Source organism: Phycodurus eques, chromosome 22, assembly GCF_024500275.1.
Source record: "Phycodurus eques isolate BA_2022a chromosome 22, UOR_Pequ_1.1, whole genome shotgun sequence".
Taxonomy (NCBI): Eukaryota; Metazoa; Chordata; class Actinopteri; order Syngnathiformes; family Syngnathidae; genus Phycodurus; species Phycodurus eques.
In genome coordinates, this window is record NC_084546.1 from 3,801,924 (window position 1) to 3,829,816 (window position 27,893).

Consider the following 27,893-nt stretch of genomic DNA (forward strand, 5'->3'; position numbering starts at 1 on the left):
CTGCGCCTACTAAAGAACATGTTTTTTTCGATACATTATATTCTTGCACTTTTTTGGGTGTTCAACTACATTAAGAATGTGTTTTAAAAAATGTGTTTAAAGCATTTGGGAGGGGTAAAAATATACAAAACAAGTCTTTTTATGGGGTCTCTCTACTGTATACTGTGAATTTTCACCTTTCACAGGTGGATCCGGCAATAATCAAGTCATCCAAAGAGCGGGATAAGACATGGCTGCGTGCGTGTTGGTATCTCCAAAGCACACAGCCTGGCGCGGGAGGCTGTCGGGATGCACGGGCCAACCGTATCTCTTCCTCTTACAGCAAACCGGATCAGTGCCACACATTCACTCGCTCCACATGCTAAATTTCAAGGTGTCTGTTGAACGCGTGACACGGCCCATGTCAGACACCTGACTGTAGAATCAAAAAGATACACTCCACCACTTGGCATTTTCTGTACACACACACACACACACACACACACGCGGGCTTGCAGCCGAGCGGATTCTGGATTTTCACGGGATGTCACTCCTTGTCAAAGTCAAGAGGAATGCTGCATGTTCTTACATGAAAAACATTGGGGGTGCATCTTCGTATGTTGCATGTGTGTGTGAATCAAGCAGTGTGTTTTGCCCCCTCCCGCTGCACTGAGGCCTATTTGCATTCGACAGATAAAGGGAATGAGCTTGAGATGGAATCGCAGGGCGAACAAGTGACGCTGACGCTCACTGCACACGAGGGGTCCGACGCTAAGAGGGGAAAAAAGGCCATTGTGTCGCTTCGGTGTGTCTCGGCAGTCTTATCACGGGTGGCAATGAAACCCAAATCTCCCAGCACGCTTGTTGCCGAGAGCAGCCAGACAGAACTGCCGCAAACAATGGCTCCGTATCTTTATAATTTAACACTTGGTCGCTGGCAGATGTGCCCACTCTGGGGCACACATTCAGATGCCCCAAAACGTCGACTGCCGGTACCAGAGCTTGGCTCTTGATATTATTCATTCAGCGCCGATGTTCCTATCACATGCCATTTTTGGCGTATCAAAAACGGCGGGCGTCTTTTGCCACTGTGTTATCAGATGATAGCGGGCACAACCAAAACGGACAGCGGTGCGTGGCGTTCTTTATTCCCTCCTGTTTTTCAGATGAGCAAATGGCAGCCATTATAGCCCGCACTCTGGCTGCCTCCCTTATGTACAGCAGTCGGAGATGGAATATAATCAGGCTTTTAAAAGAAGGGAGGCCAAGAGCACACTTGAAGTGCACTTGATGCCTTAATGTGCCAGGGAGAGACGTGGCGTAATGCGGAAAAGTGAGGAACATGGAGACAATTCCACTTCATGTTGCGCGTCTGACACAATACTGCTGACCTGCGGCTCAACCCGCAGAGGGAGACGTGATCGTCTATGAAATTGTCTTTATCTCGAACTTGGAATTAAACACATTGCACCTGCAGCAAAGAAACAAAATGAACACGCTGAAAGTGATGCCCTGTCGAAATTTCCCGTTTGAGCCGGCTTGTTATTGCGGTGCTTGGCAGCATGCGTGCAAAAAATAAGATGTAAGGGAGTTAAATGTATGCGATGTAATGTACCAACAGCCCCACAGCTGTGCACATAATCTATGTGTAGCGCTCATCTCCAATTAAATATCTCACAGTTATGCTCATTACTGCCGGCGGATCGGCTACAATCACAGCAAAATGATTATTTAGATCAGCGGCGATGGACGGGAATAATACCGGCCAACCCACTGCTATCATGCCGGCGCGTCGCAGAGGTCGGAATTAATCACTAGCCGCACTTTTGTCAGCACACGCTGATATTAAACACAACTCTACTATTTTGCACGCCACAGTCGTCAATTCCTCTCAAACGCCAGCATGTTTGAAAATCACTCCCTTGCCGCTACTGTATATACTACACATTCGAACAGACACCATTTAAAGTGCCTCTGATTTATTGGTGTATATGTACATTTTCCTGACATTTGTGCACTCAGAAACAGCACAGGCCATGGTCTGCAGAGAGCTTGCAGGAGAAGGGTACAAAATAATTTCCAAGGAATTAAATATACCATGGAACACAGTCATCACCAAGTGGAGAAAATATGGCTCAACAGTTGCATTACCAAAAAACTGGACAGCCCTCCAAAATAATAAAAGACGAGAAGAAAACTGGTCAGGGATGCAGTAACAGTGAAGGAGCTGTCGGAATTTGTGGCAAGTGCTGGTTGTTTAGTACGTGTGACAACAATCTCTTCTTCATATGTCACACGTACGAAGGCTATCCCAGCTACCATCGGGCAGGAGGCGGGGTACACCCTGAACTGGTCACCAGCCAATCGCAGGGCACATATAAACAAACAAACATTCACACTCACATTCACACCTACGGGCAATTTAGAGTCTTCAATCAACCTACCATGCATGTTAGTTAGAGTGCCCGGAGAAAACCCACGCGGGCACGGGGAGAACATGCAAACTCCACACAGGCGGGGCCGGGGATTGAACCCCGGTCCTCAGATCTGTGAGGCAGACGCTCTAACCAGTCGTCCACCGTGCCGCCTGAATTAAGGTTTGATTAGAAAAAAGAAAACGTGTTTTCTTTATATTTTCTACCCTGATTGGTCTTCAAATGCCCATCCTTAGAAAGTTTACCAAAAGAGATACTACTCGACAGTCACATATTTTATTACGGTCGGAAAACAACAGAGACTTTTGACGAGTCTCGACAGATAAAATGTTTGGACAATGACCTTCATCTCAACCATATCAACCATGTCAGACATTCCGCGGGCATCGCCCCATAAAGCTCCAGCGTCTGATTCTGCTTTCAAAGTGTGTGTGAAAGAAGTTTCAGCCCGCGTGTATCTGCGGAGGGGAGAAGAGTTGCGGGCGCACACAATGAGAGGCCATTAAAGGGAGAACAAAAGGTAAAAACGAGTTAGCCGACTCGAACGTCGTCTCTCCTTGCCGGCTTGACACGTGTCGCCGCCTGTGTTCCGCTTCCTTGTTAGACCGAACTGGGACGCCACATCTAAACACCTTCACGAGTCGAGTCGAAATGAAAGAATACTGATACTAAACAGCTTTGGTGCTGCCTCAAATTAGTTGTCGGATTTCTCTCGGGAGGGGGAAGCGGTGGACTTTGAACGATCTCACCCCAGTATCGTACACATTCTCAATAATTCACACTTACAGATCTGCATTTGCAACACGGAATATCAATAATTGAGCACAAGCAGCGCAGCAGTGAGCAACAGCTTCGACGGCGAATGTGAGGCAGCCCTACGGCTACAAGATCATTCTGGTATGAGGTGCACTCACTTTTGATTTGTGGCTCATGGAGTTAAAATCTTTGAAGAGAGGTTGCCTGGCATGTTCATCGATACAGTAAGCAACATTTGGTAGAATTGTCCTTTTTTAACAAAAAAAAAAATAAATACATAAATAACCTTTATTTATCTCGTTAAGGCAACTGAGAACAGATTACCATTTGAAATGACATTTTGGTTTGACACAGGAAGTCTGACAGTTTCGGGTCATCTTTGCCATTTCCAGATGTTCTTCAAAGAGAAACTAGTCCAAGAGGTTTTGCCTGACTGCTACCATATTTGAAGTACGTATACGAGACAGATGGGCAATGCTATATTACCACAGTTTGAGTTTATGTCATTGAGTGTGGGGGGAGCGTGGTGGCAAAGTTTGATCAATAAAACAGGACATTAATTACTCAGTTGCACAAGGTCAGAGCTTGAGTGAATGACCTTTGCAGTCCCATGCTGGACCTTTGCCACAAATTAACTCAACAGAAGCCAGAAGGGGTCTGTGCTGAACCCATCGCTCCTCGCTACAGGCCTGGCATCACTGAATATGAAGAGGACGTTCCAAGGGTGCGCGAAGAACAGCGGGGATGGAGCTCAATTGACCAGCTCGGTTCTCGGCCTCCTGTTGTGGGCTTCTTCTTCGTTCCGTTTTTAGCTCTCCCAGCGGCTGGGTCCCAGGCCCGGACGCAGCACGGAGCCTCCTCTTATTGACGGCTTGGGCTGCTTTTTAATTCTGTTTGCCACATGAGTACTGCGAGTTATTGTTTGCATGTACTTTAATGTTGATCATACTTTTACTTACTACTTTTTGTGAGTTTGTTCCTCCATTGTTGTGTGAGTATTCCCAGAGTTGCCTCCCAAAACACTGAGGAAGGTCCGCGCTTTAACTAGGCTAATAGAGTAATTACTCGGAAGCCACTCCCACTGCCAAACTGGACAGCCGCAATCACTTCGTGTTTATTTTTCCAATGTGCACTAATTGAAGTGGCTAAATTTGTAACACGATATGGGACGTATGGGAATTGAACACAAAGGGAAATTAAGAAATGGTAATCATTTTAATGTGATAGTGTCTTCTTCTTGGAGCCCAATTATGGCTGCTAAATTCCAAGAGAGGAGAGAAGTAAGGAATCTAATTTTGCTGGTTAACAGATTTGCAGAACTGATAATTGGATTCCCTGACAAAACGGGATCTTAAATAGACCTCTTCCACTCATTCCCAGTCTCTCCCTCGGCATTCTCGTACTCTTTCTGCCTTGAGGTCTTAATTTGGATCTTTAACCCAACTCCAGTCCAATTTTTCATGTTGTCTACTCTGAGCACTTGAAATGCACAAAAATTCCCACAGACACACTCCAAGGTCCCATTTCCATTCCGGTGTGGACTGATCAGGACCTCTGAGCATAAAATAAAGGGTGAAATGCTGAGTCACATGTCCACAAACTGCGTGGTCCTATTTTTGCCCTGACGGAGGTATCCACAGTCTCTCGGTGCTGGCATCCATTAGGCAGAGTGCTGCCATTTTGCTCTACATTTCACCTTCCAACAGTGTGAACAACACAAACACCTTCCTCTCTCTCCCTTTCATTCACTCCAGCTCGCATCAAATCCTGCCCATGTACCAAGATGGGTTATTTTGGCCTGCGACATATGTAAATTAGCATCTTACCTGGGTCTCGGACATGACGTAGAGGTAGTGGTGATCAGAGGAGAAGGCCATGTCGCGAAGGACCGGTCCGCTTTCCACCGTCTGCACCGTCTCGTACTGAAGGGCCCGCGAGGAGCCGTCCACTCGGATCTGCAAGGAAACATGGAGGAACATATAATCCAGGAAAAACTGACATTTTACCTTTGATGCCGCTAAAGTCGAGGTGGTACAGCGACCCTACGATAACAGAGGATTGCCCGAGGGATAATCCTAGGAGGGACTTTTGCAGTGGATTTGGGGATTGGGTCGACACAATCACTTCCATCCAGGAAAAATAAGCCCTCGACACATGGAATGTATGCGATCACAGTCAACAAAAAGGAATGCCTGAAAAGTTCATTAAACGCAAATTGTCTTGTGTGTGGTTGCTTCCTGCTCGGTTTGTTTACCCAGCAGAAAATGCTGCTAATTGTTCCAAGTTCAACCCGATAACTGCGATTCTGCAGCCTCCTGGGCGATTCTGAGTACCTGACGGACTACGCAGTCGTGGGCAGGTGTGAAGCAGAGCCTTGTTAAAGTTTTGATGACTGTGCCTCGTTTCTTCTCTGTGGGCTTCGCAGGTAAGCAAAGATAATTGCACGGGAAGCAGATGGTTGCACAAGCAGGTGAGTCCCTCCATGATTAATTACGTTATACGCGTGTGACAACACTCTCCTGTAGTCAGCATAAGGTTACCGCGTCCTCCTCTGCCAGCCTCACGGCAGCAGTTTTTGGAGGTTTTGGCTGTCAAACAGTTTTAATTCAATGGGCAATCAGATAATGCGGAGAGAAATCCATGGTTAATGGCGTGGTTGAACAGGAAGCTCCTGCATATCAATCAATCTGACCGCCGGAACACAAATGAGCCACAGGAGAGAGCGGCATCTCCAGCAACAAGCCACGCTGGGACTACCGTAGGTAAAGAGACGGAATCAAATTTCAGCGAACTAATAAGTAGCCGGTGAATGAATTTTAAAGCAGTCATAAACACAATTTTATCGCAATGAAGCAAGATGCAAGATGGGTTTACGTGTCTTCCCTTCAATTCCTCCAAGGCTATTGATCGTGAGCTGCCATCCATGTTTCAATGTCATAATTCATATATGCTAACGTTAATGTTTCATCTGCCTACAATCATTAAGGCAGCCACGGCGGTGGTAGCCAACATTATCTGATTCCGTTTCAACGGCAATGAAGGGGATTAGCCGCTCTATGCTAAATGGATTACAATGCTAATCTCTGCTATCACATTAGCACGACACAATAGGCCTCCGCTGCCGGGCTGACTTTATTTTGCCTCCGAGTGGTTGGGGAAGGTGAGCGATCCGTTTGGCCCCTGATTGACGCCGAATAATGAGCGTAAACACGGATGGAAAACACTGACAAGTGCAAGTACACGCAGACTGTGTGGCTGGATGATAATGACGCTCGCCCAGAGGAGAGTGCTCATCCATTGCTCTGTGACCAGACTGTGTGGGAGACACTCTGACCATCTCCTGTATCCCCCTCGTGGCAGTTCAAATAACTACACATGCGTGACTCACAAAAAACAAACCAGAATATATTACTTTCCAGGCCTTCAGAGACTAAAAGTGCAGAATGTGTGACATACTGACAACAGAACAAAAAAAACAAATGACACCACTTGTGCAGATGGTCTTTTTTCAGCCTTCAATGGGAATAATAATGCGGCCAGAGTGTTTCATCTCACTCTCTGCAGGTCTAGCAGCTAGCAGAAGGAGTGATGCTGTCAGTGAAGCCATTCCGCTGCGAAAGCCGAGGGATTACCTTCTCGCTGCCTCTATATTTTGGCAGTGAATGCCACAAAAGGCACATAGGAAACTTCCTCGGACTCTGCGCATAATCAATTTGCCGGGGGCTCCGGCGCGACGCTGAGCCGACAACCAAACAATAACCGTAGAGAGGAATGGTGAGCTTGCTCGGCAATGGAATATGGATTCTGTGGGGCTATAGTCCTAGAGTTAAGCAGTGTGCTAAGCGTGCCACAATGGCGGATAACACCTCCATGTTTGGAACACACGCCGGAAAAAGCGCTGAGTAAAGTGTCATTGTACTCTGACCTGCGGTTGTGCAACTGCAGAGAGGTGTGTGGGCTGGGGGGAAATGTCCTGCAAGGTCATGGCTGGGAAAAGGGAGGAATGTGACCCAAACTCCGGAGTACAGGTGCACACATGCGTCTGCGGTGTGGGAAATTGCATTAACCATATCCTGGTCAGGACAGCCATCCGGCTGCAGCAGAGCCGAAAAACACCTGATGACTGTTCTGAGCATCTTTGTCAAGCAAACACAGCTTGTTAATCAGGTAGACGACGGGGAGGAACACCGACTGTTAAGGAGATGGGGAGAAAAAAAAAACCACATCGCCGCCACGACGTGTCTCTTCACACACTCCATTCATTCCGACAGCGATATAATAGTGGTGGTCTGATTGCCAGAATTTGTCCAGTTCTATAAAAATACGAAGGAAAAAAGCCTGGATCTATTTCACAACGTCAATCATCACTGGAACAAAAACTCTGCTATACTGCCAACGTGTGGCTTCAGGCAAGATGAACACGTGGCTGATTTGACGTTAATCTGAGGGTATTAGCGCCAATGTGTCACGCTATTGCTCGAGAGAAATAAATATTGTATTTACCGCTAAACCTGGGAGCAAGTGCTGCAGGTGATATGTCAATAATTTTGATTGCACTATACACTGTACATAATTTTGTTTTAGGTTGCTATACTGCAGTTAGGACAGGACAAGACAGGAGAGTGTGTTTCAATGTCATTGTCATTGAATAAATTAACGACACCGCCAGTGTGGAAGCTGAGAGGAAAGTATGACCTTTACGCCTATTATTTATGAACGGCAAAACAGAGGTGGGAAAAAAATAAAACATCTTAACAGGCAGGTACACTGCATGTGAACTTCTGTTTGCCCACCCAGGTTTTCATCACCTCTCATCTGGGATCTGCCACCACGCCAGCGAGAGCTGCGGGGGAACCCCCGGCTCGTTGACTGACCGCTGTGGCATTCAAGGTGTGCTAGTAGTTAGCCCCCAGGTGCGTGTGGCCTGCTAATCTAACCTCCTCCCACTGCTGAGAACAGCGGAGAAGGAACCGGAGAGTTACCGTGAGGGCTGATGGTGTTGGACGTGAAAGGGGACATGTGTCTGGAGGCTTCCCAACTCATTTCTTCCTCAGCCTCGCCCTCCTTTGGCTCCAAAGAGGTGAATGGCAGGTCCGCCTGCTATCGCTGCCTCGGGAGTAAGTGGGGTGGGGTGTTTCACAGCTCTCCTTCTTGTGCCTCTATCTCCTTCCAGCACAGGTGTCAGTTTGAGTGGACCACCTGCAGGTGCATGGATCCTTCGGCCCGGAAGAATTATGGACTTTCAAAGTGTTATTCTCGTTTCCATCTTGCTGAAAAGAAAAGTAGTGGAGCACGTTTCTTTAAGTCATTAAATTGACGTGTTCCTTTGTGCCAAATTCGAAGTTTGGCTTGTGGTTCTTGGAGTTGGCCGAGACACAGAGGACATTTCGGACAATTTTATGCTTCCAACCCTGTGGGGAGAGTTTGCGGAAGGCCGTTTCTGTTCCAGCATGACTGTGTCGCGGTCCATAAACACATGCTTGCTTGAGTTTGATGTAGAAAAACTTGAGAACGCCATCAAACACCTTTGGCGTGAACTAGAATGGAGATAAAAAGCCAGACGGGGCTCTCACTTCTGGATGGCGAGAGCTAAAATTCACAGAAACACTCCAAAACCTCACTTACCAATATATTTCAACGTGTTTGATCCCCCAGACTTCTTCTGTATAATCTGCACAATTCCATCACTCAGGTATGTCTCATTCTATGCTATTTTCCTATTTGTTTACCCAATACCACCCTTTTATTGCCTCATAGGAGCCACAGCAGGATGTTGGAGGTGGCAGGTAGCGGTCCTCGTTTGATACTGACAAATATCTAGCCTGGCTGGGAAAAACTCATAGACATGTTTTTCTTTCAACCCAGTTATTTCCACTGCAGTTCCTCTTTTCTTGAGACCGATAAGAGGCGCTGCTGGAGGCAGCAGCAGCTCCGGGCTGGGCCTACGGAGAAGGCAAGGGCATAATTTGAGCCGCGTATTGCCACCTGTGTCTCGATTAGTGGAGCGACCTGGTGGCCCTGCTCCAAGAGTGGCACGCAGGCCATTATATTTTTGTGACCGCAGGCCACTGTGTGAAAGTTAAAAGGCTTTGGGAGCCATTAAACAAGTCAACACAGTTACCCCCACTGGAGTATCGCAGGCACCAAATCAACCCTTTGTGTAGAATCAGGAGTCGACCTTTCAGGCGACACAGCAGTCACAGTTTATGGGATGTCGTCATTCCTCCTGTGGCTGGCTTGAGCAGCACTACTGACCTGCTCGCTGGAAGGCTGCGTGGGTGTCTTTTCACGTCTATCCATTGAGTTTATGTACAGTAACTTGCTCCAAATATGATTTGGCATATTGGACTCGCACTAGCGATCCCAACGCCATGCACGTATGAACTTTCCACAGGCGGTTCAGACCAAAAATGCAAATCAAAATACCGTTTTGCTTCCCATGTAAGCAACAACGGAAAGACCACCATTCTTTCACCCTGACTACATCCTGCCTCCCCCGTCGCCACTTTGATGGAACATAACGTGAAGAGGATCAGATTGTCTTTTGAACTAGAATCCGTGACCCATGATGACCTGGAGATGCACACATCGAGAATAGGAACAGGAATGTTGCATGAATTTGAGCTCTTCTGGTGACGGACTTTGATCAGAAAACACCCCCGATGCCCATCTTCATGTAATGATGTCTCTCCATAGGTTTATCTCCATCAGACCATCAATCAGCAGTTCACTCAGACAGGATGCTGAGTCTAGCTCAGCCTGATAATGACCTATTGACATCCTAGCATCAGCTTTAGTTGGAAGGTGAGGGCATGACTTGAGACCCTCAGCCCCCCACCCCACAGCCCCCCAATTGCAGACTATCTCTGCCTTTAACTGCTTATCGGTCTGGCCTCTTGTCGTTGCTCGATACTCATTTTCAGCGTGTTCACCAGGACGTCAGTGCGGTTCATCGAGTTCAAAGGTGTGATTGACTTCAATGAAGATAAACATTCATGCAAAAACGCTCAAAGAAAATGTTGAGAAAATACACACCATCCAATTTATGCCGTTGAACAAATTTAGAAGACAAAGTTTACTGAAGAGTGATAGAACAGGGAGAGTCTGTGTGTGTGCGTGTGTGTGTGTGTGTGTGAATAATAGATGGGAAGCCGAAAGCCCAGACGCTGTCTGAGAGCAGCATGGATCCTATTACCACACACACTACCATCAGGACAACGCGTACACACAGACACACACACACACATGGTGTACACACAGAGTCCCAGTGACATTTGTGCACCTATTTCTAACATTGCTATCCATGAACGATCCTATTTTTAGTATAATCAATGATTTTACATGGAGCACACATTAACATTAGGTACTAACTCATGTTAACCATTTAGTAGACAGGAAAAGCATTTTGAGAATAATGAGAGAAGTGTCTGCCTATTTCTCCTGTGGCTGGATCAGATGTACACACACGAACAAGCAGTTATCATCTGCCTTGTGCAAGTGCAAGGTATAATTTCTTATCCTCACACTAAAACCAAAAAATATATGACGTTATGATTAACATACTATATATTTTTTGAAATATAAAGTCATATATTACTAATATTTGGTTTGTGGTACAACAGTAGCTAATGTAGTGGCTTGTACTCTATGTGCATTGTGAAGCTCACACGCAGCCACAAAGTCATTAAGTGCCTCGCTTGTGCAAATTTGTTAGTAGTTGGGCGCCTCCCGTTCACTGGCACACGCCGGTGATTTATGATTTTTGCCTCCAAAGTTTCTCATTAAAAAGCGAAGCCCCCCGTAGCCAATTCCTCAGAGAGAAGCAGGTGTGAATTCCTGTGTTCTCCGTGCGTATATCCCCCTGTCGCCTGCCCCGAGGCCACTTGATTCTTCTTTGTATCCCTTCCTCAGCTCCTCTTTTTTCCTGTTTTGACTCCGTTATTAAACAGACTGGCACACCGCATCGACTGTTACAGCCGTTTCCCCCACTGAGGTGCAAAATTGCATTGCTGGCACAGCGGCGGGCGGCAGGTCGGATTCAAAGCGAGGCAGAGAGTGATGAAATGGAGAAAAAACAAGGGGAGTGACTGCGGTATAGCCTCCCAAAGGCATGTGTTGATTCACCAAGTGAAATAACAACAGAAAGAAAGAAAAAATCAACAGTGAGGCAAAATAGTTGGAATGCATTCAAGCCTTCAAATACAAATGCCCTTTACTAAAATTAGAAACTAGTTATCAAGGGCGCATATGAGTTTCATGCCAGTACATTACGCCATAGCACATCAGCAATGTATTGTGCATGACAACGGAGGCGTCACGGTGTAGCTCAAATGAGCAAGCATGTTGTTTCGGCATGGTTGCTTATCTAATCACAAAGATAAGCCAACAAATCAAGGAGCAAGCGTGCAGGTGTGCTCCCGATGATACTCCGAAAGGCTACATTTGAAGGGTGTTGTCACATGCTCTACGTATGTATAATGTTGTGTAAAGTAAAACATTGTCGATGTACAGTTCTGTCTTTCCAGCCTCAATGTTGCATTCTTACCAATGACACATGTCAACCAGGTAAACCAAGTGAGCCACAATGACAAAAAGCGCCCCACCTGCCGCACGCTGGATAGAGGGGGCTCTAAGCTTCGCTAACGCTTGAAGACAGATAAAAGTGAATTTTTTCTCTGGGAGAGACACACACAGACACAAAGAGGAGAGAAAGAAGTCTAAGAGGATATTCCGTGAATGGGGACTGTCAGCTGGCGTTGTGCAGAAATCCTCTTATACCTCCAAATTTCAATTAGGTGGGGAAGCGCTCCACTCGGGTGCGCCTCGCTCATTGCGGTGCCGCAAGTACAAGGTGAACGAGGAGGGATTTGTCACGCCGGCGACAGGCCCGCTCCACCTACATTATGATTTAAAGAAGAAAAACAGACAGCGTGCTCCCTCAGCCGACTGCCAACTGCATTTTGAGTGACAACGGCGCCGCACTGCACGCCACTCCAGTGTTCAGCCAGCGCTGTCGCAATTGGGTTTGTTCCGCCGCGTGGAGTTTGAACTTCGCCTGGCGTCCGTGTGACAGCCGCAATTACGCCGTGCGTCAGCCTCTCCGTACCGACGCTGGCTTACTGTAATTACAACACCCCACGCAGCCACACATTTTCACGCTGCGTTTTCACTTCATTTGAACCGCGACCGCCACCGTTGCCCTTGCAATAGTAGAACGTGTGTGTGAAAACATAGATCAAGTGCGAGCTGTCCAATTGATTGTTGTTGCATGAAGCTAATAACAGCCCGATGAAGGCATAACCACCAGAGACATGGGTAAAATCCGGTACTGAAACACTACATGAAGCCACGATTCCCAACCTTTTACAGTTGTGGGCTGAGGCTATATTATTTTCAGTGCATACATTCAATAAGTTAAGTTTCTAATCCAAGTAACTGTAAAAATATCAGTTTTACACGAAATGAGCGTGAGAACAGGCTCACTCAAATTACTACTTTTGACGCAACAGAAAGTGAAATTGGCGAACGCTCGATATTGAAGATACCTTTCTCAGTTCCTCCTTCTAAACGTCCGACCAAAAGGCATAGCGCCCAAGACTCTTGACCCTTTGCACATTAAAAGCAATGGTGACTTTGCCACACATCTAATTATGTGAATGCAAGTCCCACTTTCTGCAACTCTTGTCTGAAAGGGACAGTCGAACAAATATTGACTCTACTGTTGAGCCCATTAGCCAGGGAAGCTCTACTCTTTCTTATTACCTTCTCTTTCTATCCTTCCTGTGTCACCACCAACCCTTTTCGAAACAATCCCCTCTCTTTCAGACTATCCAGCCCCTCTTTCCCAAAACTTCACACCGTTGTTCTCATCCTCTCACCTTACACCGCTCATATCACCCCCCCCCCCCCCCCCCTCCCTCCTCCCTTTACTCTGGTCCCAGCTTCCCAGCTGGCTTTCATCCTCCCCAGGTTAGATTACTGCAAAGCACTGCCTGTCTGCCAGCATTCCTGAAAGCTTTTCATCTCTGCTCCGATTCATCTGGGGGGAAGATGGAGTGAGCCAGGGAAAGAGAGAGAATCCAGAACCCTTCCGTGGCTAACCTGCGCGGTGCACTGCGGTAAGGGGACTGATGGGAAATATCCGCAGCTAAGAGGGACAAAACACGCATGTGATACAAAAAGGATGCGCGCACACAGGAGTCGGAATATAGTCGAAACATGCATGTTTAGTCAAGACACCACGCTACACACGGCGTGACACGAGTCAAACACTTTTCCCACCAAAAAGATTAGGAAAGCGGCTGTCTGCCATGTTTCCCACAGACGTGTTTGTCCAAAAAGCCAAAGCCGGATCGACTCTGGCAGAATACAAACGAGGAAGATCGACGTGAGATCCCTGTAGCAAACTTCCTGAAAATGCAACTCGGAAAAAAGAGGATCTGGAGGCTCTCCATGACTAGCAATAGCACGAATTGGCGATTAGTCACTCACTTTGCTAAGAAGATGATTGCGCCTCTGAGAGAGGCATCAAGTTGAGCCATGTGACTATTGATGATACAGTGCCCTCAAAACATTGAGGGCATGCTCCCCTAAAGGGATATTTATGGACCTGACAGTCTTTCCTGACCCGGATCACCCTGGCCCTTTCATCTTCCTGCTGTCACTGCGTTATGGATGTACAGCCTCGGTCTTGGCATTGACGCTGCGTTCGTAGGTGTCTGTTGGAAAGATAACACTCTGCCACACAAACTAACATCCCATTCATCGCCGAGCGCCGCATGTCTTTCATCATTCCAATGCAGAAAGTGTCGCGCATAATGACTAAATCATCTCTTGTGTTACTATAACAGTTCACGTTCAGCGTGAGTATGACGCCGGGCTGATTTATCTGCTTTCTTAGGCGCCCACTTGAGCCGAACGAGCGGGTTTACGACGTTGGCCGGTGAGACAAAGAGCAGCCTTCTACGATAAGCGACCATCGACATTTGCGAAACCCGAACTCGGAGGCGCTCCATTGCTGCGATGGGGCCGAGGAAGTTATGTAAAAAATAAGTCATCAACTGAAAAAGCCAAGAAGCAGCACGCACATTGTCCTCAATTATTAAGAAACAGGCTAGTTCTATTTAATTTGTGCGTGGTGGACTTTGAAGATAGGATGTTTGCATGCTGCTCCACAGAAAATTAAATGACACGGTTCATAGTTGGGATGCTTGAACGACGAAAGAACTGTGAAGCCAAGGTGCACATGCACATGAACAATTGAAATGCACATTAGTCATGTTATTAAGTCTAATATGGTTGTGCTGTACGTAGTTTCTTGATGAGACAGCCAATTAGGTTGTGTTTTGCTGCAAGTTTCCTCGTTCTCCTTTCATTTCCTTTACTCTGCTCGAAAAACTAATTTCCACTTGCCGCCATCTGAAAGCATGTGTGTGTGTCCAGGGCGTCTACGTCCAAAGGAGGTGAGGGCTCGAGGACTGGAACAGGTGTGAGGATTAGGCTTCCTATCCTCCTGCAGCTCTTTAGCATTTTAATGAGGCGGGGGGGGGGGGGGGGGGGGGGGGGGTGTCATAGGGGGTCTTTCATCCACACTAGCCAAGTGTGTCTGGGTCTGGGAGACAGACTGTGGCCATGGGGGGTTCACGGATGATTCTAATAATAGGTCGGAGCCATTGAATGTTAGCGTAAGGTGAGGCAGGTGTGTGTTTGTGTGAGAAATAGGTGGGTGCGCTAAATATCACAAGTGTGTGTGTCTCCCCCATCCCAGAATAAAAGAGCAATTTGGGCCTTTCCTACGGGCATTCCTCCAAAGCTGCGCCGGTATGCCGCCTGATAACGGAACGGGCACACGTGGATTAACTTTCTATTGAAGGAACAGTAATTACCTGCTGATATGAATATTATTATTAGCCCTACTGGGAAAAAAACCCCACACAATTTTCTTTTCAAAAAGGCAGCCAAGAGTGGGAAAAGGGTTAACTCAGCGGGAGCTTGATGACCTCACCCTGGCTTTACAAAAGACGACTAATACCGCTGTAGCCAGTTCTGGGATCGTATTGTTTTAGGATTAAACGAGGAATGCCTTGGATTAATTGTTAAAATTCTGGCCATTGAATGTTGTCTTGTAGCAATTAATGCTACTTGACTGCAATCAAGTTTGTGGTCCAAAGAAGAACAACATGACGTCTGCTGTGCTACATCCAAGCTATGACGATTACTCCAGGCAGTATTATTCTGTTCAATACCAATCCCGAGACGTTATCTTGAAATCACGACTTTGAACAAAGTTGATTCCAACAGAAAACAATGTTGAGATACGGGCATGAAACATGGCAGAAATCTATATTTACCTGACTGTGAGGCTCCAGCTATGCCATGACCCGAGTGAGTGAGGATAAGTGGGATGGAAAATGCTAAGCCATGTGCCGTCATGTGCGTCTGCCTAAACATGTCCACATTTCGGCCCACAAGAACTCCACTTCGAACTTGAGAAACATACAGAAAGGCTGTTTCAGTCTGCGTTGGCAAAATGTAATGTTCTGTGGATTTGAACCAGCAGGTGAACCACAGCACGTAAATGCAAATTGCAGTTCCTCTTACCCAATTAGAACCACTGGAATTCGCTGTTCCTTGCTGTAGAAGGAAATGTATGAAGAGCGCTGAAGATAAAGGTTTAAGTTGGAAGAAATTTTTTTTTTGAGGAATGAAACAGAAGGTTACTTTTTACCTTTACTTGAGTCATATTACTCTAAAGTAACAGTATTCTTATTTGAGAATTTTTTTTGGCAACTCTACACACCTCTGGATATGGGCCACTGAAATCACTGTACTCCAAAGCACAATGACATTTCGCCTGCAAAGCTAAAACGCGGGACAAAAGTCACTGTCACCGGGCTGAAGGAATGGACAGAACTCTGTCGAGCCAAAAAGGGCTCAGACTTGTGATCAAAGGTGCAAGGCAAAGACCCGAATCGGCGTCTGAAACGTTCTTTTCTCTCTCTTTTTTTTTTTACAGAATCCACAAAAAAACTGCCTCAAAACAAAATCAAAGCCACAGCCGGGTGCCTGAGCGACTCTTCTGAATTGGACAAAAGCTCTGTCAGTCATCCCAGGGGGGTCAGGAGGGTGGTCAAAACTCAAATAAGGGTGGGGACAATGCTTCTCCGGCACGCATACACTCTGAAAGAATCCATGGCTAATCAACCTTTGGGGAGCGAGCGCATAAAAATGTTGAAGTGACGGTACGGTCTGTGTGAGTCAGAATGCCGGTGACGCCTATTCAACTGCTTATAATGGAGGAGTCCATGAAGAGGAGTCATTGACACACACTGACGTCCAACTTCACGGTGCTTTTTGGCATTGAGCGGGCCGGAACGAGGCTACCAATGGCTGAGGAGCGGCGCCGGGGCTCAAGACGCTGACCTCGAGGCGTGGAGGGGCAGCGAGCACAATTACGACCGTCACCGGCGCTGTACAATAGCAGTGGCACCAGCCTCGCTGGTTCTCACGCAGACGTCCGACGACCTCGGACGCAGCTGTCCAGCTGATAAAAAAACATAGATTGATTTCCTCCAGGCATCAGTCGATTCTTACTTGATGGACGCTGATAACGAAATAGTTCGCCCTCAGATTCGTCCCTTAGTCCGAATTATACTTGCGCTACATATGCATGATGCCACTGTGTGACTAATTGTTATTCGTTCGGTCTTGTGTGTCCAGACTGCTTTGCATTCCTCGCCGCCGATGAAAGTGGGAATTGTGCGTGTATTTGTGTGTAATTAATTGGATATATTTGTAATTAGAGGGGGAGAGCCGCATGCCCGGGCTGCTTTTGTTTTGCCTGTTGTGCCCGACTACGGCACATGAAAACTAAAAACTGATTAGGCACGACACTAATTACGACGGTATTATCCAGGCTCTCTCACTTTGTGTTATTATGTGCACGCGTGTTGTTAGAGGCCACACATACGACCCGGCACGATGCTGGAACACCATAGCAACCATTAGCTTGAATGCAGAGCTGCAAATAAACAAGTGTGTGCGTGTCAAGTGTGAAGAAACAATGTACAAATGACATTGATCTTTGTGGATTGGGATTCTAGTTGGATTTTTCTTTACCTTGAGCTTTTTAAAAAAAAATAGTATTAGTTTAAAAAAAAAAAAAATCCTACTCAATTCTCTACTGTGCACTCAAAATACTGGCGTTTACAAACGAAGGACAAACGCATCCTTTGGCGACAATGAGCGAGGGAGCAGCGATGTCAACCAGGCAGCCATTGAAAATTGTTCAATAAACCACTTAGCTTGGTCTCCAGATTGGAGCTGTGCAAATGAATGAGAGGCAGCGCGGTGAGCGGTGCTTTCACTTATCTTTGCTTCTTGCCTGGCAGGGAGGATCGCTAATGAATCCGATGTGTGCATGCGTATGTGTGTGTGTGTGTGTGTGTGTGTGTGTGCATGTGCACGTGTGTGTTTTCAGAAATTTCAAATTCCCACAACCACATGCGTGCACTTCAAACTCTGCCTAAAATTCCATCTGATTAACAGCCAGCACCACCCTTGTTGGTGTTAATAAGCTTTACCTACAGCTGCTTTTATTCAAACAAACACGAGACCAAAATGTTTATTTTATTACATTTGTTTTGACAATGCCTAGTTAAATATGTAACTTTTTGTACATGTCACGGATCATTTGGTGTGCCCTTGGTGCAGTTGGGGGACCGTGGGTGTTTTCCTTTTCTGTTTATTTGCTAATTGGTTCAAAATGCCGCTGCTCGCCTCTTAACTGGAAGACGTAAGAGGGAGCACGTAACTCCTATTCAAGTATGTTTTATTTGTATTTATATATAGCACTTTGTTTCAGCTGAGGTTGTTTTCAAAGTGATCGATAAATAAAATTGAGTGAAGTTCTTCTGTACTGTCTTGAATTCCTTAGTGGACGCATGCTAAGCTAAATGCTAAGGATATCAGGGCAAGTAGGCGAAAACGTCAGCAAATGTATTTTCTTGAAGCGCGACACCCTGGTCCCACAGAAAAGGAGGAATGGCTCCCTCCGGACCCTTCTCTCTATCCCCGCATCCCTCTATCACACGGCTGGGATAAACCTGCATCGCCATGGCAACAAGGACTTGCTGCTGCTGTCGCGGCATCCGAAAGACGGACAGATGGAGAAGGTAGAGGGAAGAAAAGGAGAGAGGGAAAGAAGTGTGCGTCTGACGAAGGTACAAGGAGAGCAACATCGAGTGCGTCTCCAAAATTCATTCGCACTTGAAAAATCAATATCCACTTGTCCTAGTGCTTCCCTTTTCCCGAAAAGTCCCTCACCAGCCTGCTTTTATTCCCTCCGCACTCAGTCCTATTCTTTGTTTTTTTTTCTTTCCCCTCACTGTCCATGCCTCCTTCACTCCCCATGCACGATGAATTAGTAATGACACTCTTGCAAGTCCACAGTGGTTACGGAATGGTAATTATGAAAATGTCAATCCTGCTTACGCTGGGAGAATGAGAGAGTGGCCATTAATGTCGACGACTTCTGCACTCTGTTGGCCTAATGGGAGGACGAGCGCTAATTCGGCTACTTTCGCATGTTTCCCGTTTCAGTGGACTTCGAATCATTTCGGTATGGATTATTTGGGTTCTCGTTGTACAAAGTTACTTATTGGCATCCTGGTTTATATTAGCATGTAGCACTAAACCCTTTGACGTGATGTAGTTGACACACTCCACATCAGAATTTCCAGGTACAAATAGAGTTGTACTGATCCGATCACATGAACGGAAATCGGGGCAGATCAAGTAATTTTCATCTGATCTGTAAGGGCTTTTGCGCTCGTTAGCAAATCGTTGAGGACAAAGAGGCCCAGAGTGAGATGTGAAACATTTTGCTTACACTGCCGACAGTCGGGCCGATCCAGAAGATATGACAAACTGAACTAAGTCTGCAAATCTGCACAGACCCCACGAGGACATCCCTAGTTCCAAAATTATTCTTCCCCTTTGAGTTTTTGAATCAGGCTAAAAGCTAATATGATCTCTCATAAACCCACATATCTTTATGAAATGAAAAGCTAAGATGGGAGGGATGCAATAAGGTCAATATTAACAGTAGATCTGTGTCTTTAGATTCCCAAGTAAACGCAGGGCTGTCACACTGATGTACCAATCTGACCTGAGCAGGTCCAGCATGCTGAAACTCACATCAGCCTGATAAAGATGTTCATAAAGGATTTATATTGGCTGTCACGCAGTGTATAGATTCTTATCGGGAACATACAGATGCCAGCGCAATGCGCACGTAAACATGTACAGGTACCTGCTCTCATTCATCTTCACAATTTATGCTTCCAATCCCTCCAGACCCCATCACTCACTCACTCCCGTGATCCCGCCGGCTGATTCCGGTTGTGATCTTCAGGGTATTGGGTGACAAGAGGAAATCACACTGATAGCATCAGATTCAGGAAGCTTCCCTCACTAACAAACAAACCCGTCGCCTGCCGAGCCTTCCATTACTGCAACATGCACCCGCCACCAAAATCTTGGACGCCTACTATCCAAACAGATAGAAAGACATTTTCTGACACCGCCAAATGGCATATTTAATTATGCCATCTATCATGCAGTTTTAGTCAGAGTGAACAAAATCAACACATTGCACAGATGGTTGAAATCTTGGACAGCCGACGTTAGCTTGCACTGGATAGAAACGGCTAATGTGCTCTCATGAAGAATTTAGAAAAAGTAAACGGCTCCTACGCGTTCTCCTTCGCGGCATTACATAACACATGCAGTAATAAAGCGGCTAATTAAAACAAATGCACGGCACTGGAGCAGCTTTTTACGAGAGCCCTCGCCTGAGTGTATATACAATAACGTTTGACGCTAAGTGGAGGTGGGAATGAAGAGGCACAGGACCTATTCATTAACAAAATCCATTCGTGTAAAAAAAAAAAATAATATGAATGGAAGATAAACAAAACGTCAAAGGCTTGGCACTCACTCGAGTGTCAAAATGCTTGTGCGCGGATTTCAGGAGGCTTAGGAAAGTTATAGGCGAGCATTATCGGGCGCCACTCAAGGTCGCCGTTCTCGACTTTAATTAACGCACGCCGCCGGAGGGAGGCTCCACTGATACGACGAATTCCGAGAGCACTGTTGCAGGCTGGCTGCACACAAGATGCGCCGGCAATAAATCACACGAACTCTTTGCACTTCACGTGCCGCATAAATCAGCTGGGGCACAAATTCACATTTTATGGAGAGGAACTCTATTTACATGCCGAAGTAACAACAACACTTGCAAACTAGTATTTAACTCAACCTACTGGCTTTCATTTTTTGCATTTATATCTGTCCAGCAGATGGCGCTACCTTTCTATATTCAAAGCAACATTTCGCACCTTTTCCTGTTTTGCGCAAGGGTTCCTCGCAACTGAAATGGCTGAAACAATTAATCGGCTGCTAACTTGAGTTCCTGCTAACCCTCACCCTCGCAATACCCGACTCCCACGTCACTCACCGGGCTAGGCCCCGCCTTTTAAAGCCACACACATCAAAGTCATATATTATAGTGTGACCCCCCCCCCCCCCCCCCCCCCAAGTGAACAATAATGCAACCTGCACCTCACATACACATTCTGATCACTCCATTAATCGATAGGATAATCACTAGAATAATCAATTCTAAAAAATGTTTTTTTTAAAATAAGTGTTCAGCTTACCTACAATCATGAATGTAGAAACATGTCCTTAATTTTTTATACGATAGTGAACATGAAATCTGATAAGCACAACGCCAATATTCACAGTTTGTCAGTACAATTTGTAACACAGGGCGAAGTGGGAATAGCGAAGGCAATACAAAAGGATGTAAAGTAAATAATTCAGACATGAGGCTTTGTACACAGTTGTCAAACTCAGCGACAGATCTGAAGATCCCCTTAACGCCTCTGACCTACACAGTGCTGCCTCCTTCTCTCTGTTTTGCAAGGCAAAAGACTATGAAGACACACGCGTACAAACACAGCCAATTAGAAGTAAACTATGGTGCAAAACATGCAGTTCAAGCCTGTAGTTAACAAAAAATTGAGGAAGGGGGGAAAGAATGTAAACACGACGACAGCTGAAAAAGAAACAAAAGGAGAACAAGAGACGAGCTAAAAGGAACTTGCAGACTAAAAGTGGCCGTGGCGTTACTGCAATGCAGTTTCATCACGCAACAACACAGCACAAAATGAGACCAAAGGAATGCGGGAAGAACAACGGAGGGAGAAACAGAGGTGAGCGCCGACGCCTCCAGTGCACGGCCGTGAAAGTCCGCTGCATGATTTATGGCCAACATTGTGTCGTGGTGTAATTGGCCGCTGGCTACTTCTTCTTCTTCTTCTTCTTCTTCACCTGCTTCTTGTTGGTGTTAGTTGCGCAAGAAGAGCAAAGCTAAAAACATTGAGCCGGCCTGTCCTGAGCCCTGTAAATGATGCTTTAGAGCAGGGGTGTCAAACTCATTTTTGTCACGGGCCACATCGCAGTTATGACTTCCCTCGGAGGGCCGTTCCGACTGTGGACCCATCTAAATGAAAGATGACCTCATATACTGTAATTACAGTATACACAACACATCGATGAATAACCAGTTTTGAAACCAGAAGCCGATAAAAGCATGTTTTTCAACTATTACATTTCTTTTCAAAGTGGGATTGCTAACAAAAAAATGCTCGCATATATCTCAATGGTATTACACCACAAAGCAATTAGCAATTTTGATTTGCTTTTGCGGGCCACATAAAATGACATGGAGGCCCGGATTTGGCCCCCGGGCCCCCGATCTGACACTGTGCTTTAGAGGCATTATCATCTAAATGTGTCTCATATTTATACAAATGGCTTTCCGGCCTTGTCATCCATAAACTCGTACCACATACAGCGTGTCTATAATTACACTAAAACTAAATGATGTAAAAATTAGTAATTGAAGATTATACCGTTATGCACGGACAAAAATAATCGGACCCTTGCCATTCCGGAGACGAAATGCAACGAACAATAGCTTCCAGCGGAAGTGTCAATATTACTATAAAGTGCCTTCGGTGTCCTCCTCAGAATCATGAAAAATGTAGCAGAATAATGAAACGTTCAGGTCTTATTATAAGTGGCCAAACATTGGTCACACCAAGACTTGACTGTTCTTTTTTGAAGGCAATGATAGAACAAAGGTGATGGTGATGACGCAGCACTGAGCAAACTTAAGTGACGCCTCATCAACGTGCCGTCGGGGTCAGGTGATGTCGTCTCAATTTACTCCCATGTGACATCAACGCTGCCAGGTTGACATGAAGTTATTCGGGAATTTTCCACACTAGATTCCCAGGCTCTTTGTGTATCGTTTAAGGAGTTCAAGATCACTCTTGACAGATTGAATTCTACGACGAACGGGTTTGATGAATGAATTTGGTGGGCGCCACGGCGGAGGTCCCGAGTGAGATTTTCCTTTCGGGCTGCTAAGTGACACTGCTTTTTGTGAGCGAGAGACGCGCTTCAAACGGACACCTTGTGTCTTTTATCTTCCCATTCCATGCAGTGCACAAACACACAAACACACACGCACTAGAATGAGATGAAAGGGGAAGATGACAGCAAATTAGGTCATCATCAGCCCATTAAAATGGCCGTAATTTGGATTCAAGGGAGTGTGCCCGCCACGACCTGTTACAAGAGACACACGCCCTCCAGTGGCCAAGATAATAATGACCCTGCTTTGTGTACTTGCCCTGTGCAAAGCAGGTGTTCCATTCAAAGAGAGCGTAGTATAACAAAACCAGCCCAGTGACTTCTGTTCGACTCATTCCCAAACAAACCGACACATTAAGGCCTCCGGGAAGGGGGCGGGGCATGTGTCAGTGCATGCGAGCAAAACAAAGAAAGACAGAAAGCAGAGTCGCTCATAACTGAGTGAGTGAGAATGAGTAAGACGTGCGCTCCTGCCTTCAGGAGTCGAAAAAGACAGCAGGAATTAAACATGTAAGGACAAATTTACCTAAAATGAAAACGAGAGCAGTGAAAAGCTCACACACAAGACCTCACAAAGAGCCGGGGGGCTACAACTGCTCTCCCCCCAAACTGTAACCCCTTCAACCCTCCCTGCATCGTAGATATTTGCAATCATTGCATCGCCGGCGTTGTTGTTTGATGACATCACAGGTTTTGCCCGAGGTAGAGATTGACATCGACTCAGCTTGTGAGGAAACCGCCTCAATTGCACAATAGATTTTCTATGAGCGCGTAAAAACCAATTCTTAGGATAAAAACCAGATTCTGATGCCCCGAAACATTTTAATTCAACACGAGGTGCGAAATATCCACCAATTACAGCTAAAAAAAAAACTTTCTATTATACTGTCGAGACAGCAACAGATGTCGAGGTCAATAAAGGCAGCCAATGGAAAGAAAACACACACACAAAGACAGAAGCGCTCCCATCCAAACTTCTGTCTCAGCAACAATGAAAGCGCCGAAAAACTTTGAGCCGGGAAACAGGTGTGAATGAATATTCATGGACGGCGCTTTGCAACCGCAATTGTGCGAGGGAGTGAGTGTTTTGTTGAGCATGTGTCTGGGTATCTGTGTCCTTGCGTGGGTGGCTAAAAAAAAAAAAAAAACAAGAAAAAAAACGGCCATTGCTTAGTGAACGAGGAAAACTGAGTGACTGCAGAAGTAAATATTCATGACTCATAAATAGGGTTAAGTCAATCAAGTGGGATAGTAGGATGAGAAATGGTGCAGATTTGGGCAAGGAAAACTTGCAGAAAAGTCACAACACAAGGGCCGAGAAAGTGGAGAAGAGCAAGTCGAGGAAAACAAATGACAGTGTTTCACCCGCAAAGAGACAACGATACATTATTGATGTACTCCTGTTTCCCCCCCTAATCAGCTGTGATTGGCATCGGAGAGGAAATCTGGAGACCACGGAGAGGAAATCTGAGAAATGGAGCGCTGTCCCGGCTGTGATTGCCATTTCAATTCCATACACAGCAAACCAATGGCGAGAATAACACCCGATGACCTGCGGCCGTTTTAAGCTACGCTGAACGACGCGTGTCACTCCATGTATGTTGAGCGACCTCGACATGTCACACGCTGTCAGCGGGCCTCGTACGACAGCCGCAAAGGGGAGAGCGAGAAAGCGAGAAGCCGTGAGTCAGCGAGCACCCGCCGCGCATCGCAATCGCGTTTGCAGCGGCCGCACCCTGGCAAAGTGAACGTTTTAATAAGATGGCAGGTGCTACGAGTGTATAGAAGTTGACTCCACGTGCTGCATGGTTGCAAACCATAAGAATCTCATCAATGGTTGCAGTTCCCAGTTTGCAATCAAATACAAGCAGCAAGCGTATGTCATATTGGCTGTATAGCGTTAAAAGTACTCTATAGTAATGTGAATTGAATAGTCCGGCATGCTATACTATAGTGTGCTACATACTGCATACTGTATATAGTAGCATATTAGAGAAAAGTATTTTGTAGAATGTTTCATATACTTTAGTATAGTGCAGTGTGATACAGTATCGTACAATATGATGTAGTAGTTATGTAAGATGGAGCATAGTATAGTATCCTATTGTATTGTACAGTGCAGTGTATAGTAAAGTATGATACATTATGATATAGTGTAATCTAGTGTGCATACAGTCTAGTATAGAATAGTATAGTGGCGTGTGGCTTACCATAGTACACAAGAGTATAGTGTAGCTAAATGTATGATAATAGCATGCTATAGTATACTCCGCTAAATTATATTATAGTATAGCACATTAAATATTTTGTAGGACCAAGTAGCGCTCAATTGTCCATATTAGGATACTACAATAGTACCATGTAGTGTGATATGTATGACATACTTAAATTATAGAACTGTTGTAGTATTGCATGGTATAGAATAGTAAAGTACATTATAGTATAATATGGTGTAGTGTACAGTATAGTATAGTATTGTATCGTATCTACAGTAGTAGTATAGTGTAGTATGGTAGAGTGTGGCTTTACACAGGAAACAAAAAAAATGCATAAAGTGGGTCAATGAATGATAATACAGTACTGTGTGTTATATTATATAGTATAGCGTAGTATAGTATTTTATTGCATAATACAGGACAGTTCAGCATAGTGCTATAAATAACAGTACAGTATAGTGCAGCAACACACAGATTTATAACGCGACGGCCGCTGCCTGAAGCCGGACGATTGTTAAGGTGTGTGTCTTGAGCAAGCAACGTGTTATCACAGGCCAGCAGACTCATTGCAATCATCACTGAGTAAACACACTTAATAAAACATTGTCTCCGCACTGGAACAACTATCCTTAGTCACACTGCGAGAATGGATTTCACGCATGGTTAAGAAAATCTGATTAAATCATTTTGCCAGCGGAAAACAAAGTGAATGGAAGACATACCTGATATCGAGGGAATCATTTCAATGGCGCCATCAAAGGGAACATGGAAAGAAAAAGAAGATAAGAATTAGATTTTAAAAGCTAATTGCAGGGAAACAAAGACCACCAAACGCACTTTGGTGAACACGACAAAACAACTATAAAATGTTCAATTGACACCGCATAATAGAAACACATTTGACTCCATTCTATGGGGGGTTGTTTGTGCCAAGCCAAAAACTATGCCCGCAGGCTGAAATGATCAAATTTGTCAGACCACAAATTGAATTCCCTTCTCCTCGCCCAAATGCTCATCCCGTGTCAGCAGTGACGCCGCAACCGCCAGTGCCACATTTTGGCATCGTTTATGCTCGTTGAGCCCGGGGTCAGAAAGATGTGATTCATTAAGCAACACGTCACGCTGGCGGGGATCGATGCTTCATGCTGGCACGGCCTCCGTTTCCGCCCTCGTGAGCATGCGCTGGACGAGCAGCGGCGTGGCAGGTTGCGTGCATAAGGAAGAGCACGTGGGTAGCACTTGCAATTAAACACACATACTGCGACATTAACATTCTAGCTAATTTTCTCCTCGTCTTTGTCTCCCGGGCTTTATCGGGCTTTGGTTCGGCGACTTAGGGATAATAACTTGAAAGCAAGGTTGATGTTTTATCAGAAAGCAGCAGATTTCTACCATCACCCTAACCTCACTTTGGTTACTCGTTTACATCCGAGTCCTGCTTTCGATTACGCTACATAATCGGTATATTGTGGCTTGAAGTAGTTGGAAATGGGTTTTGCAGTTGCTTTCAGTTTGAAACCAACATTTTTGGCCTTCCGTCATCAATAGTCGTAAAAGATAGCTCGTGGACTGACTGTACCATTTTCCGGGACCTCTTCGTTGAGGTAGAAGGAGACATTATGCAATATTCCCCAAATTAAACCAGTTCCAATGTCTGTGGAAGGTAAAACCTATATTCATCAAGTATTTATTAACAAATGGTCAATTGCTCGGTTACAACATGACGCCCGCGCACGTCACCGGAAGAATAAGACCAAGACGGTCATCGTTGCAAAAAAAAAAATATGAAGGCTTTAAAGGACTACAGCAAACCACATAAACACGGAGAAGTGGAGGCAAATACCAGATCGAGCTTTTCCTGAATCATACTAGTTACATCAAATTTCACTTTGTACAGTCACTGTGTGGCTGAAGTGTCACATCACAAGGAAGCAGTGCAAGCCAAAGATTTCTCAGACAAACACGCTAAGTGGAAAACTTTGGAGGGATTAGTGATAAAAGGCCATAACTGAGCCACAATGTCGATCTTTACCGTCAGCTTGCAAGCATTCATAATGGCTCGGCCTTTGAGAGACGTGTCGTGGCGGAATCACATCGGTCGCCGTGCATGTGATTGTGATGAGTCACTGAAGCCCTGAAAGCTGTTTCAAAGTACCCAAATTGTCCACAGGGGTGATATCGAAACAAAGTTCCATCTCAGTACAAATAATGTGTTTATCTCCAGCTGACGGGAAGCAGTAACTCTTTGATGTTTAGTTCTCATTGGTTCCGATCACACTGATTAAGCCAGATGGGTCAGGGTGTACCCCGCCTCCTGCCCGATGACAGCTGGGATAGGCTCCAGCACGCCCGCGACCCTAGTGAGGAGAAGCGGCTCAGGAGATGGATGGATGGATGGATGGATGGATGGATGGATGGGTCTCTTTGATGCCACTGACTTGTACAGGAGACACGGTCACGGCGGTGTTATCGACTTTTTGGTCGGCTGTGACTACCCAAAGGAGCAAGACTAATTCGGATTAGATATTCATTGCAAGTATCGGTTGTTCCTATGGATGTCGATTGATCAGCAAGACCCACCCACTTAAGTCAGATCACTTTAGATGGAAGTGAAAATCCATATTGAATCCCCCAAAGGCATCAACGCCATACCCATCTCGGCACGGCCGCCTGTACCGCAACAGGTCGAGACCTTGTGCGTCGGCGGGACCAGATCGCCTCCACCGGGAGCCACTTATCATATTTCATGTTTGCTTGCAACATATGTAGCCACTCTGAGAATATCCTCCCTCATTCAAATTAGCATTTATACTCTGCAAATGAGATCGGAGAGGAAAGGAGAGTAGGAAAATAGCAGCGCGCCAAGAGAATTACGGAATTTCTGATTACGGTTCAACAGATGGGTGTCATTTAGATGAGACGACTGACATTTGGGCGCGTAGGGAGAGACGGACGCTTTCAAGTGGCGTCTTCGGAAAGTGAGCAAACACTCAAACGAGGT

At 45.7% G+C, this 27,893-nt stretch overlaps 1 protein-coding gene across 2 annotated transcripts in view; it reads right to left on the reverse strand.

Moving 5' to 3' along the window:
- The window catches only part of plxna4 (plexin A4), a 126,451-nt gene that overhangs the window by 38,487 nt on the left and 60,071 nt on the right, over positions 1–27,893 (reverse strand). For both annotated transcript variants that reach the window (XM_061667317.1, XM_061667318.1), the window contains exon 5: positions 4,997–5,125. In XM_061667317.1, the coding sequence (XP_061523301.1) occupies positions 4,997–5,125 (129 nt within the window). The remainder of the gene's footprint in view (positions 1–4,996; positions 5,126–27,893) is intronic.